The sequence below is a fragment of the Rhea pennata genome, chromosome 3 (genome assembly GCF_028389875.1).
Source record: "Rhea pennata isolate bPtePen1 chromosome 3, bPtePen1.pri, whole genome shotgun sequence".
NCBI classification, from domain to species: Eukaryota; Metazoa; Chordata; class Aves; order Rheiformes; family Rheidae; genus Rhea; species Rhea pennata.
In genome coordinates this window covers 72,501,641-72,519,813 of record NC_084665.1, presented here as the reverse complement: position 1 = coordinate 72,519,813, position 18,173 = coordinate 72,501,641, and the positions used below count along the sequence as shown (strand labels likewise).

Here is an 18,173-nt window from a genome sequence, read left to right as displayed (position 1 = left end):
TCCAATCAGCACTGCAATTATTACACTTGGCAGTAGACCTCAGATGAGCAGCTTCATGCTCCTGCCAGCACAGAAACTCTCCAGCCTCACAAGGTGTGCCATTTCATTTGGGCCCCAGGTGGTGTCCAACTTCCCGGAAGAGCGAGTGATCAACATAACACCCCCCCACACACACACACACACAAAAGAAAAAGGATAAATTAGGCAAGCTGTGACAACAGTAGGACAGCTAAAAAAAAAAGATTTCATATCAGAAGTGTGTGAAGAACTGCAAATAGATGGATCACTGCTGCAATACAAGAGATTAGCATTCACTGGCAAGTAAACAGAAGCACGCCCAAGCTGTTTAGCTATTTGTATTGCACGTGAACCACAGCAGGGCAGGAAGGTCTCAGGGGGTCAAGAGCTACCTGTAGGCACCTGTCTGTTAGGTACCTGCTGGAGGAGGGCCCTGCCCTCCACACGTGCCTTTGGGAGAAGGCATGGCGAACAGACTTGGTTCCACTTCCTCCGAAAGGAATCCAGGTTACGAACACCAAAGGCCCTTGGAGACGGGGCCCAGCGTTCAGACTCGCCGCAGAGCCGCCCCGCTCCTGGCGGCCACCTGGCGAAGGCGCGCCGCCCCCGGCGCTCTGCCCGGCCCCGCCCACCCCCTGGCCCCGCCCCGAGCGGAGGGGCGAGGCGCCCCCGGGTTGGCCGCGGCCCCCGCGTCGTTTGCATGTCTCCACCTTCTCGCCCGCCTTCCCCGGCGCCGCGGCTGCCGGCCGGCGGGGCTCGCGCTGTTGTGACACGTGAGGGCGGCGCACGTGGGCCGGTTATGTAAGGCGCGCGGAGTTGGGGGGGGAGGGAGGGGGCGGAGCGGGGAAAGGGGCGGGGAAGCTGGTGCCGGCGCGCACGCGCGCCCGCACGTGCGGCGGGGCCCGGCGCGCACGCGCGCGCGTAGCCGGAGCTGGAGCCGGGGGCGGGGCGGGGGCCTCGGGTCGCGCTGGTTCTCCTCCCTCCCCGCCCCTCCCCCTTCCAGACCGAGGAGGCTCCGGAGCGACAATGAAGCAGCAACAGCAGCCGCAGCAGCAACAGCCCCAACAGCCGCAGCAGCCGCCCTCCGCCGGCGCGGGGGTCCCGGCCTTCCTGAGCAAGCTGTGGGCGCTGGTGGGCGAGGCCCCGAGCAACCAGCTCATCACCTGGAGCCAGGTGCGGCGGCGCGCGAGCCGCGGCCGTTTGGGCCGCTCCGCATCCCCCCCCCCCCCCACCGGCCTGCCTTGGTGGTGGGGGCGCTATGGCATGGCGGCGCCGGCGGTGCCGGAGGGGGGGGTGCAGGGGAGGGCGGGCACGGGGCCTGCGGCGCGGGTCTCGGCGGGCGTCGAGAGAGCGGGGGGACAAGCGGGCGCGCCCGCCGGGCCTGGCCTGGCCTGCGGCGGCTCTCCCCGACCGCCCCCCGGTGGGAGAGCGGGCCGTTGCCACCCCGCTGCGGGGGCGGGGGGAGGAGGGCAGGTTCCCCTGCGGGCCCTCCAGCGCTGTCCCTGTTGCAGGCTGTAAATGCCGGGTGTTGTAGATCCCGCTGGAAGGGCGATGGGGGTCTCACCTCTCTTTCCCTTCCTCGCCCCTTTAAAATCGGTGTGCGGTCAGCTGGCTGCCGGGAAGAGAGCTATTTGCCTGCCCCGACTCGCTGCTCCCGAGGGGGGTTTCCTGCAGAGACGGCTGATGGGCGGCTCTGAGCTTTAAGGAGAGCTGTGTAATAGAGGGCGGGGGGGTCTGAGGGTGTTTTTGTTTTGTTTTGTTTTGTTTTGTTTTTTCCGCAGTCTAGTGTTTTTGGTTTTTTAATCAATACTAGTGATAATATGGAAGTCAGGTGGGATTCTGTAATAATTAGTTCATAATCATGCCTTTTTTCGTGAACGAGGGAATTGCGTGACAGATTTTTTAAGTCTGTACGTAAAGACAGCTGGAAAATCAGCAAATATGGGATATTTACATGCCTTATATTATAAAACGTGAGGGGTGGTGCTTTCCCCCTCCCGTGTAAAAACAAATTCAGCCCTCGTGGCGTAAGAAGAAGTTGCACCGAGGCCAGAGGTCTCGGTAGCTCCATCCGGTGTGTTCCTCTGCGTCCTCAGAAGACCGAGAGCTCCGCGCCGGGTCCCTCGGCGCATCCTCGCCCCTGCCCGCGGCCGCCAGCTGAGGCGGCGGCGGCAGCGTGCGGCATGGCCGACCGGGAGCGCCGCGGAGCCGCGCCGCGCCGCGCGCGCTCATTGGCGGGCTGCGGAGCACGTGGCGCGCGCCCGTCACGTGTGGGGGAGGGGGGTGGCGCGCGCGCGGCAACTGTTGCGCCCGCGTTGGAGCGGCGCGGAGCAGAGCGGATCGCAGGGCAGCGCTGCTCTGCAGCAAATAATGCAACAGCGCTCGGCAGGGTGCACAGTAACTTGATTTATGACTGACTTAATATATTGGAATGCAGGAAGTAACCGTCTTACAGCGTAGGGAAGAGCTGGCTGCCTTGGTTCGGTGGACGTCATTAAATCTTTCGTGATGAAATGCTAAGCAATTTCTGTAATAATAACTTCGATTTGCTATGTCTTAGATGTTTTCTTTCCATACGCTATTTGAAAAAGAAAACCCCAAAACTGCCACCTCCACTCCTAAACTGTACAGACATCTTCAGTGGGTAAGGTGGTATCTTTAGTCATCTTTACCATTTTCAGTGGTAGATATCTTTAGTCTTTAGAGTATTTTAAGCGCTCAAGCAATGATAAAGTTATCTAAAATGTCTTAAGCATTTTACTGGTATTGAGTTATCAGTAACTTCAGCTAGGACTTTGGGGAGAATAAACAGGTTGTACCTAGATTATAGCACCTTTGCTTTTAGTGCATTTTTTTTTCTTTTTTCTTTCTCCCTGGAAGAGAGATGCTAAAGGTGTTTATAAAGGTTCAAATGCAGTCTAGCTTAAGAAATGCTCTTTTTGACACTTGACATATTTAGTGGATGCTTCATTTTGGATGTTATAAGATTTATTACATGTATTTATCTCAAGTAAACAAGCCAAGGCAACTGTTATATGTCACTGTATTGTTAAGACTATGGTATGGCTAGAGATTCTTTGAGGCAGTTTGCAGAAGCAAGATCTGCTAATCACAACTGACGCACTGTTTCAGCAGTTCTCATATTGGGGAGAAGTGTTTGGATAACTTGCTATACAAGTGGTTGCATCTTTTAAAATAACAAATCAGTATTGTGAGTTACAGAAAGTACAGGCTTACAGTAAGTGTAACTGTAAGGCAAAAGTACAGTTACAATAATACCAACTTTGGTTTCACTGTTTATCCCTACAGTGCAAAGATATGGATTTGTTTAGAACTAAGTAGATAAATCTAGTCTCTTCCTCTGTCTCAGTGAAGCAGCAGATGTGTGTTGTCTCTGGAAATATGTATAAAGAGTATGAAATTAAGTATTTGAAAGATCACTGTTTGCTGCGGTTTAATAAAATGAGACTTGAAAACCGTATTTACCTATGTGATAATGCTTCAATGAGTTAAAGTCAGGTCTCAGTCTATTTACAGCATTGCAGTAAGTGACTGTCAGGGCAACAAGAACTAGTAGAAGTATTTCCCAAATTTTACAGGGACAGTCCTGAACAGTTTCAAAATGACTGAGAAGTTAGGTGCTACACAAAAGCTGCCTGTTGGCACTACAGGGTTACTGTAATGCTGTTTTTGTGGTCAACTTTTGCCCTTTCTTTGACTGAAAATCAGTCAATGTAAGGAAAAGAGGAAGCAAGAGATAGTTATGCGTAATTTAGTACGTTTTTGTCTTTCCCACTGACCTCTGTCTTGTGCTCATAACTTGTTTGATGGCTAGCCATTTATAGACCTTATTCTGATGATCCTTACTCTTTGATCAAAATCAAGCTGTAAAACATGAATTTTCACGTGACTTCATAGTTTTCTTTTAAGTTTCATGGAACCGTAGAGGTGCTGGCATTTGGGGGTAACAAACACATGGGATTCCTTGAGCTAGAGGGCTTCTCAGCAGCTGGGGTAGCAACACTGACATTTGTCAAAGATGATAGGCTTCATATTAAATGCAGGGCCAGAGTACTATGGATACACAGACAACACCTAAACCATTTTAAAGTAGCTAATTGGAAGTCTGTCGGTTACTTGCCCTGTGGCTGATGGAGCACAGTCATTGAAGAACAAACAGTTGAGTGTCCTTTTTTAGTCAATGTGGCTGAAACTCCATGATCAATTCGGTGATGAAAAGATCAGTCCTCACCCACAGTTGGCATCCCAGTAGGAGTGGGTATTGACTTGAGTGTTTGTTTTTTTCTTGCTAATCCAAAACCTAGTTGGCATCTTGTACTCTCTTTCTCAATCCAATCAAGCTGGTCTTGTTTTTCATACTGGAAAGGAAAAAGGATTTCTAGCTACTTTTTATTTTCCTTGTGCAGTTTCTCTGTTTTAATTCCTTCCAAGACTTTGAAGCAACATAGAAAATTGATACTACTGTACGGTAGTGAAACTGTGATAATTGTTAATAAATTAGTTGTATTGATTTACTTCTTGAGGAAGTTAAGAATAGCAATGAATAATTCCCATAAGATATGGAGAGCAGTGTAAATTGGTAATATTTAGTTGCTTTGCAACTGCAGGGTTTGTACACTATTTGTTGTGGAAAATTGTCTGTAGGCAAGCAGATCAGTTACATTCTGCATGCACAAAGGAAACATTCCTATCTGGTGATCAGTTCTAAAAGCCCAGAGTGTTTCTACAATAGTTTTTAAGTAGCTTGATGTCTCTTTCATTTTAGAATGGCCAGAGTTTCTTGGTGTTGGATGAACAGAGATTTGCAAAAGAGATTCTTCCTAAGTACTTCAAGCACAACAACATGGCGAGCTTTGTCAGACAATTGAACATGTGTAAGTTCTTGTGTTTTCTTTTATTTCTAGTGTAGTTCTGCATCCTGTAGATAACATCCTTTGAGCAGCGACACTGTTCTTTGCCACTAGGATACTGTCTGAGCCTCAGAACTGGTATGTTCTGATAGTTCTGAACTGATAGTTGGGACACTGTAACTTCAATTTCTTAATGTGAGTTTTGAGAGTTCCTTTAATTTTATTTTTTTATTTTTATTTTTAAGATGGCTTCCGTAAAGTTGTACATGTTGATTCTGGGATTGTCAAACTGGAGCGAGATGGTCCAGTAGAGTTTCAGCACCCGTATTTTAAGCAGGGCCGGGAGGACTTGTTGGAACACATTAAAAGGAAGGTTAGTGAAAATTCAATATATAGCAAATCTGTACTAATAAATATGAATTAATAGTGAAGTTTGTGTCAAATTTAATTATTGCAGAATTATGGGTGCCAAATAAGCTTGGAGTTTGGGAAAGTCAATAAACTGTGCTGCTGTGGAAATATACTTTCACTCGTTAAATACGTTTTTGAGGAGTTGACTGTCATGCTGCTAAATGTGTTTCTGAAATATACTCTGCAGTCCTCATGAAGCAGAACTGCATAGGAACATACATGAAATAGAAATAAAGCAAGTTAAACTGGTGGGATAAATGCACTTGTTAACATTCATTAATTTATAAGCAGTTATTAAATGGAGCACTTAGAATGTTTGAAGAATCAGAAAGTACAAAAATGTTTAACAATTAAAGCTAGTTTGGTGGCAGTTAGAAGAAAAATGTCTGTATATTTCTGTGCTTTGTGTTTGATGCTTGGTTGACTATGAACTTAAGAACACACAGATTACCAAAACTAGCAGCAAATATACTTGATCACCAAAGAAAATGATATTAAAAAAAAAAGGTAAAAAAAAAAAAAAAAAGGTTCTGGATTCTGATCCTTTAAAGGTTTCTTCTTCGAGACCTGAAGAAAACAAGATTCGTCAGGAGGATCTCTCCAAAATCATAAGCAGTGCTCAGAAAGTGCAAATTAAACAAGAAACTATTGAATCTCGATTGTCTGCTTTAAAGAGGTAAGTTTCTCCATCAGCAACTAATAACTAAAATTGAGTAATTCTGTAATATGTATTGGGCAAAAAATTTGAAACATCAGTGTCTGAGGCTTCTTTATTTTTTGGCAAAAATGATATGGGATATAAAGTTTTTTTTGTAAAGAAAAAAAAGTTTCTCTTAAATGTAAATGCTTCAATTTCTGAATACCTAACTTTAAATATTGCTTTGGGAAAGTAATCTTTAGTAAAAGAATTAAATTACAAAAATTAAATTCTTACGTAACTAAAAATAGTAAGCAAATTTAGTGTTTAGTAATGGGCAATTAAATAATATCTTTAATTCTGTAATGCTGCTGAGGTTGAACATTCAATTGAACTTTTCACATAAAAGTGTATTGTTTTATGTCTTCAAGTTTGTTTGAGGCAGAGTTTAGTTTGTGCAAATTATAAATAATTTGCTTATATATAATTTTTTACTATAATGGTTATGTTTTTGCTACCTTTCTATTTTTCTGTTGTCTTAATTCCCCTACTACTGAAAATTGCAGGACAATTGATGCTTATGAAAATCTCTTTAGAAATCTAATTTAGGAATTCAGTTAAGTTACCTCTGCTGCAGAGGCACAGATTCTAAAATCTAATTATAAATAGAGTATTTTTAGAATAGCATTATTACCTGTTTAGTAATTACATTTATCCTCAACGTGAGGAAATATGTGTCACTAATTACTTAATCTTTTAGAGTATGAAGATGCAGACAGAATATAAGACATAAACTTTTGCACCATAAATCACAGCACTTTAGCAGTATCTCTGTCCCAAAACTCCAGATTGAGAATATAAAAAATTACATGCTTCTGTGGCAGAGGTAACTATTGGGTTAAGTTTTAAGAAGTAAATGCTTCTTAATAACTAATTAGAACCAAAGACTTTATTTGAATATTCAAAGTTAAACTTGCTTCACTTAGGAACAGTCTTTATTAAGAGCTGACCAGTCTGTATGAGAAATCATGCTCATTTTCGCCTTTTAGAATCACAGATTAATTTGGGTTGGAAGGAATCTCTGGAGGCCATGTGGTCCAAACAGGTGCTCAGAGCAGAGCTGACTTTGTCTGAAACTGCATGAGGTTGCTAACAGCCTGACAGTTTGTGAAAGATCAGAAGATTGATCAGTCTTGGCAACAACACTGTTGTTCCAAATGACTGAAGTAGAAATTGGAACTAAATCTACGAAAACATGTTCAGAAAGCTGGTGGGGAAATAGAGAAAGTTCAGAATCTCTGGTCTCCGTTGTTCAAATTTGTGAGGGAGCCATACCCTTAAATTGCATGTTGGATGCAGCAGCAGCTTGAGGAGTGAGTAATAAGCTTCATAATAGTGTGCTTAAGTGTCTTTTGGAAAATATACCAAGAGCTGTTTCTGAAAACTTAGCTAAAGGTTTCCAAAAAAATGCTGAACACCAGGGGAGAACTTTTCTTCCTTTTTTTGGTGTGTATCTGTGTTGAGAACTAGGCTACAAAAGAGAAGAGGGTGGTGTATTGTCTTTGCTTTCTCAGTGAAGCTCTCTATATTTGTTAGCTACCTCCAAATGTGCTTTATGCTGTTGAAAACAACAAGGTTCATGGAAAAGATAACAAAACTTACTTGAACAGCAGTTTTTATGTTTCCTTAATTCTGGTTATTGAGAGTACTGGAAAAACTGAGGAATGTAAAACAGCAGTTTTTCATGAAAGCTGTCACCTGCTGTCCTCCTGTTATATTTAGTACCTAGTATGCTTCTGTACTTGAGCTAACAGAGGTGACTCTTAGGATAACCTGCAGCTGCACATAGGGCTTGTTCTGTAGAAATGCTTACAAGATGCTTTCTGATAGCTGACTGGCACCTGTTGTGTTAGGGAGGGCAAACAGGCCTGATATGGATGAAGAACCGTGTGGGTTTTTTTTTCTTTTTGATTTTTTTTTTTTTGTTGGTTTGTTTTAAACTAGTGAGCAAAAGCTATATTCTTAGTTGCTTGGTCGTTTGCTGCTACCAGAAACCAACTTCTTTCTTATTATAATTTCTTGAGATTTAATTACTAGAAGAAAGAAGAGGAGAGGGTGGACTTCCGTATGTGAAAGAAAGATACTTAGTTTTGGAATGCTGCATTGCTAACTTTGGGAAAACCGTTTTTGAGAAAAATAATTATCTGATGCAGACTATTATGTTCTGTTTGAGTCTCTGATTTGTAGTTCTTTGCTAAGACTGCTGCTTTTGTAATAGTTTGGGTGCCCCCCTTCTCCAATCTTAAAAACACATTTCAAAGAGTTTTAATGAAACCAACTATCTTTAACAAAAAATTATTAATGTACCTATTTTAAAACTTGGATTAGACTCAACTTAAATTGTTCTTTTTAAACAGAGAGAATGAATCTCTTTGGAGGGAAGTGGCAGAGCTGAGAGCAAAACACTTGCAACAACAGCAAGTTATTCGGAAGGTAAGTCTTCAACCATTCAAGTATTTTCTGCATATGATGCCTTAACTAGGAATATCTGAAGGTTCTCTTACATTTAGCTTTTTTTTTTTTTTTTTTTTTTTTTTTTTTAAACATGTATGAAATGTCTTTTTAGTAGGGAAAAAAGAAAAGGTGATGTATGGTGAGCAAATCTTTGTAAGACTAACATTCAGCATGTCTCACTGCATAAGCAGAAGAAGCAGATGACAAACTCCCTTTAAATATCTTTAAAGAAAGGGGTATAGGAAGATCGTATGTCATTCATTAAGTGCCCTTAAAATGATCTATCCATTTTCGGTTGCTTCAGGAGAGCGCTGACTAATACTTGGAGCTCACAGATCTTAGGAAAAAGTGCATCATGCTGAAAAAATTACAAAATTCTATATTGAACATTCATTACTCTCCCATTTAACACTAATCTTTTATTTCTAAAGTTATCAAAAAATATTGGATGGAATACACATCTTATGCATTAGCTTATCTTAAATTATACTTCTGATCTATCAAAACTGATGAAAATTCAAATTGCTTATGCTTTTTTTTTTTTTGCGTATTATAAAACAACAGTACTGTAGGCAACCTTGTAACAGAGACTTGTACTGCTTTTTGTGTTGTTCAAGCCAAAAATATAGAATGAAAGACTTAACATTTCACTGGACAGCTGATGAATACAGTCATCTGTATGTGTCTTGTTTTTTTTTCTTCCTGTTCCACCCGTGAATCTGTCAGCTCCTTTCACGAGGACCAGTTTTGACTGTGGACATAACCTGACTCTCTAAACATCCTTAATGTGCCTTCTGTGATTTGTTTATTAGGGTTATTTAATAGTTTAAGTTACTAGATTTTATTTCTATAAATTTAATTATTTAGTGTAAAAATATACTCTATCACTTGCTATATGGAAAAGCTTTTCTTAGAGAACTGATTAACTGTATTCTTTTTAGATGTTATCTGGCAGTGTTTTCTGATCAATTTTGATTTTAACCTTCCTGAACTGATCTGTATGATAGTTATCACACAGAAGTGTTCTACTGCTAATGTATAGAGTTATTGTTGAGGTTTTATGCTATAAGGTATCTTGATACTCTGAAACAAACTATTATACAGCAAAATTACTAATAATAGTATTCTTTTCCTCATAGATTGTGCAATTTATTGTTACCTTGGTGCAGAATAACCAGCTAGTGAGCCTAAAGCGTAAGAGGTAGGTGTGATCTTGAAAATGTGCTCTTTGGTCAGGATGCTGAGGGTGGTGTTGACTAAAAAACAAAGAAATAGTTTTGAGATTACTGTTAGTCTCTCTCTCTCTTCTTTTTTTTTCTGTCCTGGTTCAGGCCCTTACTTCTGAACACTAATGGACCTACAAAGTCAAATGTTTTTCAACAAATTGTCAAAGAAACAGCTGACAATAACCATCACGTAAGTTTTCTTTTATATGAACCTTGTGTTGCAACAAAAGTAAGGAGGAGAGTGAGTAGACAGATGAAATAGCCTGCCTTAGGGAAGTGAATTACTAGTACCTAGTCTCATCCACGGACAAGAATACAGTTTGTTGCTCTGCAAGGCAGCATCCAATCCAGCAAAATTGTGTCAAATTCCTTTGACATTTGAATGAGTTACACCTCTGAAAGTTACTTCCTGGTGTCGAAATAATTCTTCATGGGGAAAACATCAGAATGAGTAATATAACATGGGAAAGCTATTTCTTAGAAGTAGTAACTTTACAACAAAGTGCTACTTAAATGGCAGATCAAGACTAAGGGTCACTTTTTTGTGGTCTTGGTTCTTGTGTTGGGCCATAATTTAGATTTATTGTTACTTTTGCTCTCTGACATTGCTGATATATTTTTATTTCTGTGCCTGTATAATTTGCCAAGTATTTTTTCTATAGCTGCTCTTCTGTAACTTGTTCATTTGTTTATGTGTTTTTCTAATAAACTTCAATCTATACAGTCACTTTGTGATCTCTTGAGACGTAGGAAAACACTTGCACATCTTTAGATTTAAAGCAGTTTCAGAGGCAATGATAACTGTCAGAATGGTGAAGTTAATGTAATTGTTCCTTTAATCTTTTAAAAATAATTTTCAGGTACCTCTCAACAGACCTGAGGGCTTAAAACAGCGGGAGCAGCTTTCAGATGATATCATTATTTATGATGTCACTGAGGATGTGGGTGATGAAGAAAATCCTATGGGTGATGAAGAAAATCCTCCCATTACACCAGAAACAAGTGAAGATACCACTTCAGATTCTTCCAAGTAAGAATTCTGTAGAAGTCTACATGGATAACTAGTTTTCACCATTGTATAGTATGAAACAGTTCAGATTATCTTGCATACAAGTGTTATTCAGTACTGCTGCGTATATAGTAGTTTCATCTGCGAATTCACTGTAGGTTATGATTTATTGACCTGTGGATTTGTTTCAAAGAGTTAAATTAGCTACTAAAATCTCAATATGGTGAAGTTAGAAATCAGTGAAAAGAAATCTGTATTACGCACTCCTGCTAGCATAACTGCTGTCGTCTTACGGCTATGAACGCAGACAGGAAGGCTTTACCCTGCACAACCCGCATGCAGTAAGCTTGTTAATTTCAGTAGCTACCACACACAGCTTTCCCATTTAAACTGAAATGGAAACTGTTCCATCTGTGTGATTTCAGGTAATTTGTGGCTGTTACTTCTTTCTCTTGATGTACTTTTGCTCTGTAGAAGTTCATCTCCTAGCCATAAGCGGTTGAAATTTGGTCCAGGGATTCAGATGCAAGTCTGCTCCCAAGTTGCATTGAGTTACTAGGGCCTGTGTTATGCTGTAGGGAATATAACCTAGATATACACTAGCCGATGCTTGAACTAGTACTATTACTTTTGTCAAACTGATGTCTGGGGATACGTTCTTTGATAGAAAAGTAATAAAGATGAGGCTGTGGTAGAGAGGCAGTGCAATTATTTAAGAATTGAGAAAATCATAAGAATACAGAGGAAAATAAACTCTTTGAGACTCCTTTCCCTACTGAGTTTTTAAATTGCCTTCCTGGTATACATAAACAAACTTAAGTAACTGCAGCACAGTTGACTGAGATCCTTTATGGTTACTCTGGGGTTGAATTTTGTTCAAGAGGAAAGACAAAATACACATGACCTGTCTAGTTTCATGACCTCATATGTTTTGACCAAATTCATACTTATTTTGGTTATATGCAAGCTTAAAATTGTTCTTATGCAAAAATATCAAAATATTCCTGTACCTTTATAGTAGAGTGCAGCTGTCATTATGGCCTTGCTCTATTAGCCAAGTTGTATTAACTGTGTTGAGCATTCCTGCACCATCTCAATGGAGAATAGATGAGGTTAGAACATCTTGCTTTACTTCCTATTAAAATGGAGAAGAAAAGCTCACTTGGATACAATAGCTTGGCTAAAATGGGAACTAATTGAACCTATGAAATAGTACCAGCTTAAATAAATGCATGAAACACTGTGTTAATTAATTCATTTGTCTCATATTACAGCTGTAGTCATTCTCCTGATATTGTAATTGTAGAAGATGATAATGAGGAAGAATATGCCCCGGTAATTCAGGGGGATAAAAGCACAGAATCATTTGCTCTCCCAGCTAATGATCCCCTTAGCCCTGTCAGTGACAGTACAAGTCCACTCATGTCAAGTGCTGTACAGCTGAATAACCAGTCAGCTTTAACTGCTGAAGATCCAGTCTCAGTGATGGATTCCATACTCAGTGAGAATGGAGTGATTTCACAGAACATAAATCTTCTTGGAAAGTGAGTAGCCTGTCTTTTTTTTAAATATCAGAACTAATTGTTTGACTAAGGTTAAGAGAAGTAATTAGCAGCTTCTACTCACAACTTAGATTTTACAGATCACCTTCATTCTAGTCATGTTATGATTGATCTTATTTTAGTGCTTGTGTAGAAATATTAGGAGGCTTGGTTCTGTCAGACTTGTTACTGCTTTAAAGGTATGGAAGTAGTGAATTTCTAACAGGCTTGCTTTATTGAAAATATTTTTTGCATTAGGTGAAGTTAATAGTCTTTATTTTTTAATAATTTCTTGAACATCTGTTAAGAGTTGAGAGAGCAAGCTTCCCTGCAAATTCCACTGCAGTTCCACATACTTACCCTTCTGCCCTTTCTCCTTCTCAGCTGGAGTCCAGACTGCTTTGAATTCTATGCTTTTCATTGGGTAACAGCATAAACATGAATATTTGATGCAAGCAGCTAACAATTTGTAAGGTGTTATTCCACTCTAGCTTTTGTATGCGTGTTTTCTTTTTCCCTATTTCAAACTCAGAAATTATCAATGGCACACTCTTTTTAAGAATAAATATGTCATACAGTGTGTCCTAAAAGGCAGCATTCATTCTTCCTGGCTATGGGCAGACATTTTTATTGCTACTCTTAAAATCTAAAATCATTTCACTATTTAAAAAGTCATTGTAATTATACTGCTTGCTCCATAGTCATTGAATGTAGATTTCATAACAGAGAAGTGGTATGCATGATTTAATGTAATTGGTATCAGCAGCTTAGGGAGGAAGAGAACTCCTTACGTTCCATTTCTCTTGACCGGGGGGAGGGGTCAGGGCCCTCTCTCCTTTTCATGGTGAAGGAAATGAGTTGGAGTGTATAGTCTGATGTGGTGTAATGTTCCTGATTATCCTCTAAGGATTTATTATAGTTCTTGCAGGCAGAGGGGACTCTGTTAGGATGGATGTAAGTAGTACATCTCTGCTGCTGCCTGTTATAGTGTTACATTGATGTGATTTCTGTTCTGAAGTGTCTGCTTCCTTTACATATGTTATACTTTGAAGAGCAAGGCTATAAGCTTTCAGTCTTTTTCTGAAAATTGTTTTTAATGAGAGGTGATTATTGTAATACTAGTGAAGATTTTCAGATGCATATAGTACATCTGTGTAAAATTTAATTGTGAATTTTTCTCCTTTTTCTTAAGGGGTGAAGTAATACAGTATTGTTTGTTTTTTCCAGAGTTGAACTCCTGGATTATCTTTACAGTATTGACTGCAGTTTAGAGGATTTCCAGGCTATGTTATCAGGACGACAGTTCAGCATAGATCCAGATCTTCTGGTTGATGTAATTTTCTCCATTTGTTTTAATATTTCTATGGTATTGTAGTAATGGTCTAGGAAAAAAACATTTGTGCATGCTTTTTACTATCTAAAATGTTTTTTAAAAACAGCTTTTTTTTTTTGCTTCCTTTTTAAAAGGAGAGAAATTACAAGTATGTGCTAGTCTGTGTTCCTGTGGCACATGTGCTAATTCATATTCCTATGGCACTGGTATAATTCTTAGTGCTACATTACTGTTCAAGTGCTTTCTGTGATGATTACTCTGATTTAAACTTCTGATGGAAGAATGGCTTCTTAATGAGACACATTTCTATTTGTGGCTGCAGGAGCTTGGACAACAATTAGACTAATATTCTTGTTTCGAAATAGTCTAGCACATATTGTTTGATCTTCTCATTGAACTGGGGTGAAAGAGGCCCTTGATACTTGTTTTACAAGCTTCTTAGACATTTCAAGTTATTTTTAGGAATATGTGAGCGTTCTTATTTTTTTTGTGGATTTATGCAGGCTAGAATAAATTGTTGGAAGGGACCTCTGCAGGTCATCTGTTTCAACCCCCTGCTCAAAACGGGGCCAGCAGCACAATCTAACATGAAGCTCAGGCCTATGTCAACTCAAATTCTGAAAATCTCCAAAGATGGAGATTACATAGCCGTTCTGGATGTCTGTTCTAATGCTTGATTGCTTCTTGTGAAGAACTTTTTTATGTGTGTATATCAGTCCCTATTTCCCTTGCTGCAACCTGTGACTCTCGCCTCTTGTCCTTTCTCTGTCTGCCCTGTGGGGTTTCTGTCTTAACTAAAACACTTCTTCAGGAGTAGCAGAAGGGTGCATCTTCCTACACCTTTTCCTCTTCAGAAAATAAGTCAAGCTCCCCAGCCTCATGTGTCTCTTATGTTTCAGCCGCTTAACCATCTGTGGCCCTCTGGACTCTCTCCAGTTTGAAAGCTGTCATACTGGGGAGCCTAAAACTAGATGCTCTTCCAGAAGTGGCTTCAGCTGTGGTGTAGAGGGAAATAATTGTTCTACTGACCTAGAAGCTATGCTTTTGCTGTAGCAAGTTTATAGTTAATTAGTAATTAATTTATTGTCATAGCCTCCTCCCTGTAGCAAGTCCATGCTGCTGGCCTATGCTTAGGTGTTGTCTGCTCCAGACAGACTCCAGTTTTGTCTCTGAGCAGCTGCTCCCTGTCGACTTAGTCCCTTGCTTGAGCCAGTGCATGGAGTTGCTGTATCCGAGGTGCATTTCGCTCTCAACTTGGTGAAGTACCTGTTGGACCACTCTTACAGCTTGTGGAGATCCCTCTGAACAGCAGCTCTGCTCTTCTGTATATTGATTCCTTTGAAATTGCTGTCACTCGCAAATGTGATGAGGGAGCGTTCTCCCTCATTGTCCAGAGCTCTCTGTGCAGCAAAATATGAATGAATCAGTATTTTGAAGACTACAGCAGTAGCAAACTGTATTATTCCAAGTTAGGCAGGATACAGTTGTTGCCTTTATCACTAAAGTTTATGCAATCCCAAACCAAGTCCACCCCAATGTTAGATTTTCTTGGCAAAAGTGATAACTACTTGCAAATAAATTCTAATCCTGACTGAGGGTGAAAATACAGTACAGGGATTATCTGCACACACATGCAGATGTGACTTATTTGTATTCTTAAGAGGACCATCGAGATACCTAAAACTTGATATGTTTTGTCTTATTTAGCTTTTTACAAGCTCCGTGCAGATGAATCCCACAGATCATATCACTAATCCTAAAGTAAGTCTTTAATCCATTGCTCAACTTGCGTAGTAGCGAGATACAAAGTGGTTTTTTTATTATTTTTTATTTTTTGTCCTTCACCTATTTTCTTTAGTGGTATAATAATGTTTTTCTTTATGCTTTGGCTTTCAAGACTTCTATGAGAATACAAAGGCTGCTAAGTTTATCCTATTTGTTAGTTTTAAACAGGAAGAGGAAAAAGCGTTATCAAGTCAGTGACAAATAATGTCATTTAAAACTGTGTTAAATTACCTTAAAGGCAGTATCTGTACATAGTATCATTCTGTTGACTTTTGCATCTGCTAAGATTTTACTACTTGCAAACATGGTATATACAGAGTGTTTTCATCTGTATTGTCTGGTGGGAAAGGGAAAACCTAGAACAACCAGTAGAGTAAGAGACTTAACTCTCTGAGTTTATCCTAGTGTGTTAGGAGCATTAGTCTCAGTTCTTCCTCAGAAAAGTTTGTTTCCATTTTATGTTTTCTTGGCCAGGATTTATTACTATGGATAACTGATGCCAGTGCGTCCCTTCAAATGATTTTTTTTTTGTTCTTACTATTATTTTTAATGGTCAGCCAGCTAAGATCTGTTGGCATTGCAGTCATGAATTATTGAAATAAATGTTAAGAGTATATTTAGCTTTTGGTTTCTTTTCCAGATGGAGCCAAAGGGAATTGAAACTGTCAAGAACAACACTGATCCAACTGCTTCACAAGAATCACAAGTTTCTAAGCCCAAATCAGGTTAGTTGTAATAAATATTTTGATGAAACAGTTTCACAGTAGAACAAACATGGTCTAAAGCAATCTCAGTTATTTGCTCCTTGTCTTTTTTTTTTCATGATGATAAGCAAATGATGATTTTGCAGAAGAGTCCAACTTTATGCATAAATGCAGCAGTTCTTTTTAAATCATTATTAAAAAAAAAAAAAAAAACTCCCCAACATATTAAAACCCCCCTCAAATTCTCATTTTTCTCTTGCACTGAGAATTGCATGTGAAACGATAAATGTTTTGGGAAACCTTTTTCTGTTTAGATAAACAACTCATACAGTACACTGCCTTTCCACTCCTTGCATTCCTTGACGGGAACCCAGGCTCCAATGCTGAGAGTGGAAGCTGCACAACAGACACTGCTTCCTCTGTTGACAAACCCCTGGAAGTGGATGAGCTCCTGGAGAGCAGCCTGGATCCTGAGCCGACTCAGAGCAAACTCGTGCGGTTGGAGCCACTGACGGAGGCAGAAGCAAGTGAAGCCACGCTGTTCTATTTATGTGAACTGGCCCCAGCACCCATGGACACGGACATGCCCTTCTTGGATAACTAATGTAATGGAGACTCTGTATATAGTCATGAAGATGAACTATTTATTTAGAATATTGTTTGGTATATGAGTTTTTTTTTTTCTTTTTTTTTTTTTTTTTTTGTAAATCACTCTGTTTTATGTAACCAGATAATGTGGAATCAATCTAAAATAGCTTTTCCTGTATTCCTTGCTACAAGCAGTTGTTTAACTATATAGTTAGACAAGCCCTTAGACATGGTTGGCAATACCAAGTCAGACTGTTAACCATACTTAACTATTGTCAAATACTTGGAATTATACATATCTCTCAATATCCCAGGTAACCGAACACTTGTTTTGTTAATAGTAAGCTTTGATTTATGCTTTCTTATACTTCTGGTCTTAAGTATGATGGAGTAAACTAGTAGTGTATGGTTAGGGAGCACTGACTTCCTGTATTGGATTTTTTTCTATTTTTTACAACATTCTGTTTAATACACATGAGGTTTTTTGGGGTGGGAGGGGACCAGGACCTAACATAGGCTTTTTTCTTCCCTGTTTGAACTGGGAACAAAGTGCCTGTACCTTGCTGAATCGTGGTTCTGCCTTACTTTCACTTCAGTGGAAGTGCTTACACATAGCACAAACTGGGGAGAAGTTCTTTACAGTCACCAGGCCCCTTGACTGCATGAGTACTTTTAATTTGGACCATCTACTCCACTAGAATAAATGTTACTTAAGTGTGATATTCGCTATGGGTTGCCTTTTATTTTGTGTGTCAAGTAGATAGGAATTTAAAGGCCTGTGTTTTTCCAGCCTAAATTATGCAATGACTTCTCTACTTGCTTTTGGAAAAGTTGTTCCATCAACAGCAGACTTTATTTTTACAGAGTAGTTACAGAATATCAAAACTGCTAGCATTAACAAAACCCACAGAGCTTATAAGCCTGCAACTTTAGGGAAAGGATTAGCAGTAAATGCAGAAGACTTCCCATACTTCTAGTGGTCTACAAAACTTTTTTTTTTCTTTCATGTTTTTGTGCCCACTTGTGTGGAGCTCAGTAGTAGCCTGGCTTTCATTGCAAGAGCTTTAACTTACTCAATTTATTGAGAAGCTTGCACAGAATTTCCCTCCCTGCCTTAGGTAAGTAAGTCTTCACTTGGCTGTTCATATTGAAGGGAGCAGATTATATCACATTAAAAAAAAAAAAACAAACACTTCAGCATTCACCTAGGTGAACCTGCAATTGACATGGCTTCTGTTTAGCTGACTTTTCTCACCTGTTTGTAACCAATCATTTCTCAGACTTCCTTATCTACTATAAACAGGAAATCAACTTAATTGAAGATGGAAACTTTATTCCCTCTCTGCCCCCTCAAACTTGCAGATGAGGAGCTTTCAGAAGCTCCAGCTTGTGAGATATCCCAGTGAAAGGGGAAAAGACTTTACTAATCCTTTCACACAGGTATCAGGAAAACACTTCTACAATACTACTCAAAATTCCCTTTTTTTAAAAAAAGGAGTAACTGTGAAAGAGCAGTTGTTTATTACAGAACTGTAT

The 18,173-nt window shown here is 39.9% G+C and overlaps 1 protein-coding gene across 4 annotated transcripts; it reads left to right on the top strand.

Moving 5' to 3' along the window:
- The first annotated feature begins 965 nt into the window (after positions 1-965).
- On the top strand, positions 966-17,357 carry LOC134138643 (heat shock factor protein 2). 4 transcript variants are annotated; one of them, XM_062572601.1, is made up of 13 exons: positions 966-1,191; positions 4,805-4,913; positions 5,135-5,262; positions 5,852-5,976; positions 8,355-8,430; positions 9,591-9,652; positions 9,783-9,867; positions 10,538-10,707; positions 11,961-12,230; positions 13,455-13,560; positions 15,268-15,321; positions 15,986-16,070; positions 16,424-17,357. In XM_062572601.1, exons 1-13 carry the CDS (start codon positions 1,045-1,047, stop codon positions 16,651-16,653), a joined length of 1,647 nt encoding a protein of 548 aa, XP_062428585.1. In that variant the 5' UTR covers positions 966-1,044; the 3' UTR covers positions 16,654-17,357. The 4 variants fall into 4 exon arrangements, with proteins under 4 accessions (XP_062428585.1, XP_062428583.1, XP_062428584.1 ...); XM_062572599.1 differs by having other exon boundaries at positions 968-1,191; positions 16,364-17,357; XM_062572602.1 differs by lacking the exon at positions 966-1,191 and adding an exon at positions 2,540-2,662 and having other exon boundaries at positions 16,364-17,357.
- Positions 17,358-18,173: the final 816 nt, after the last annotated feature.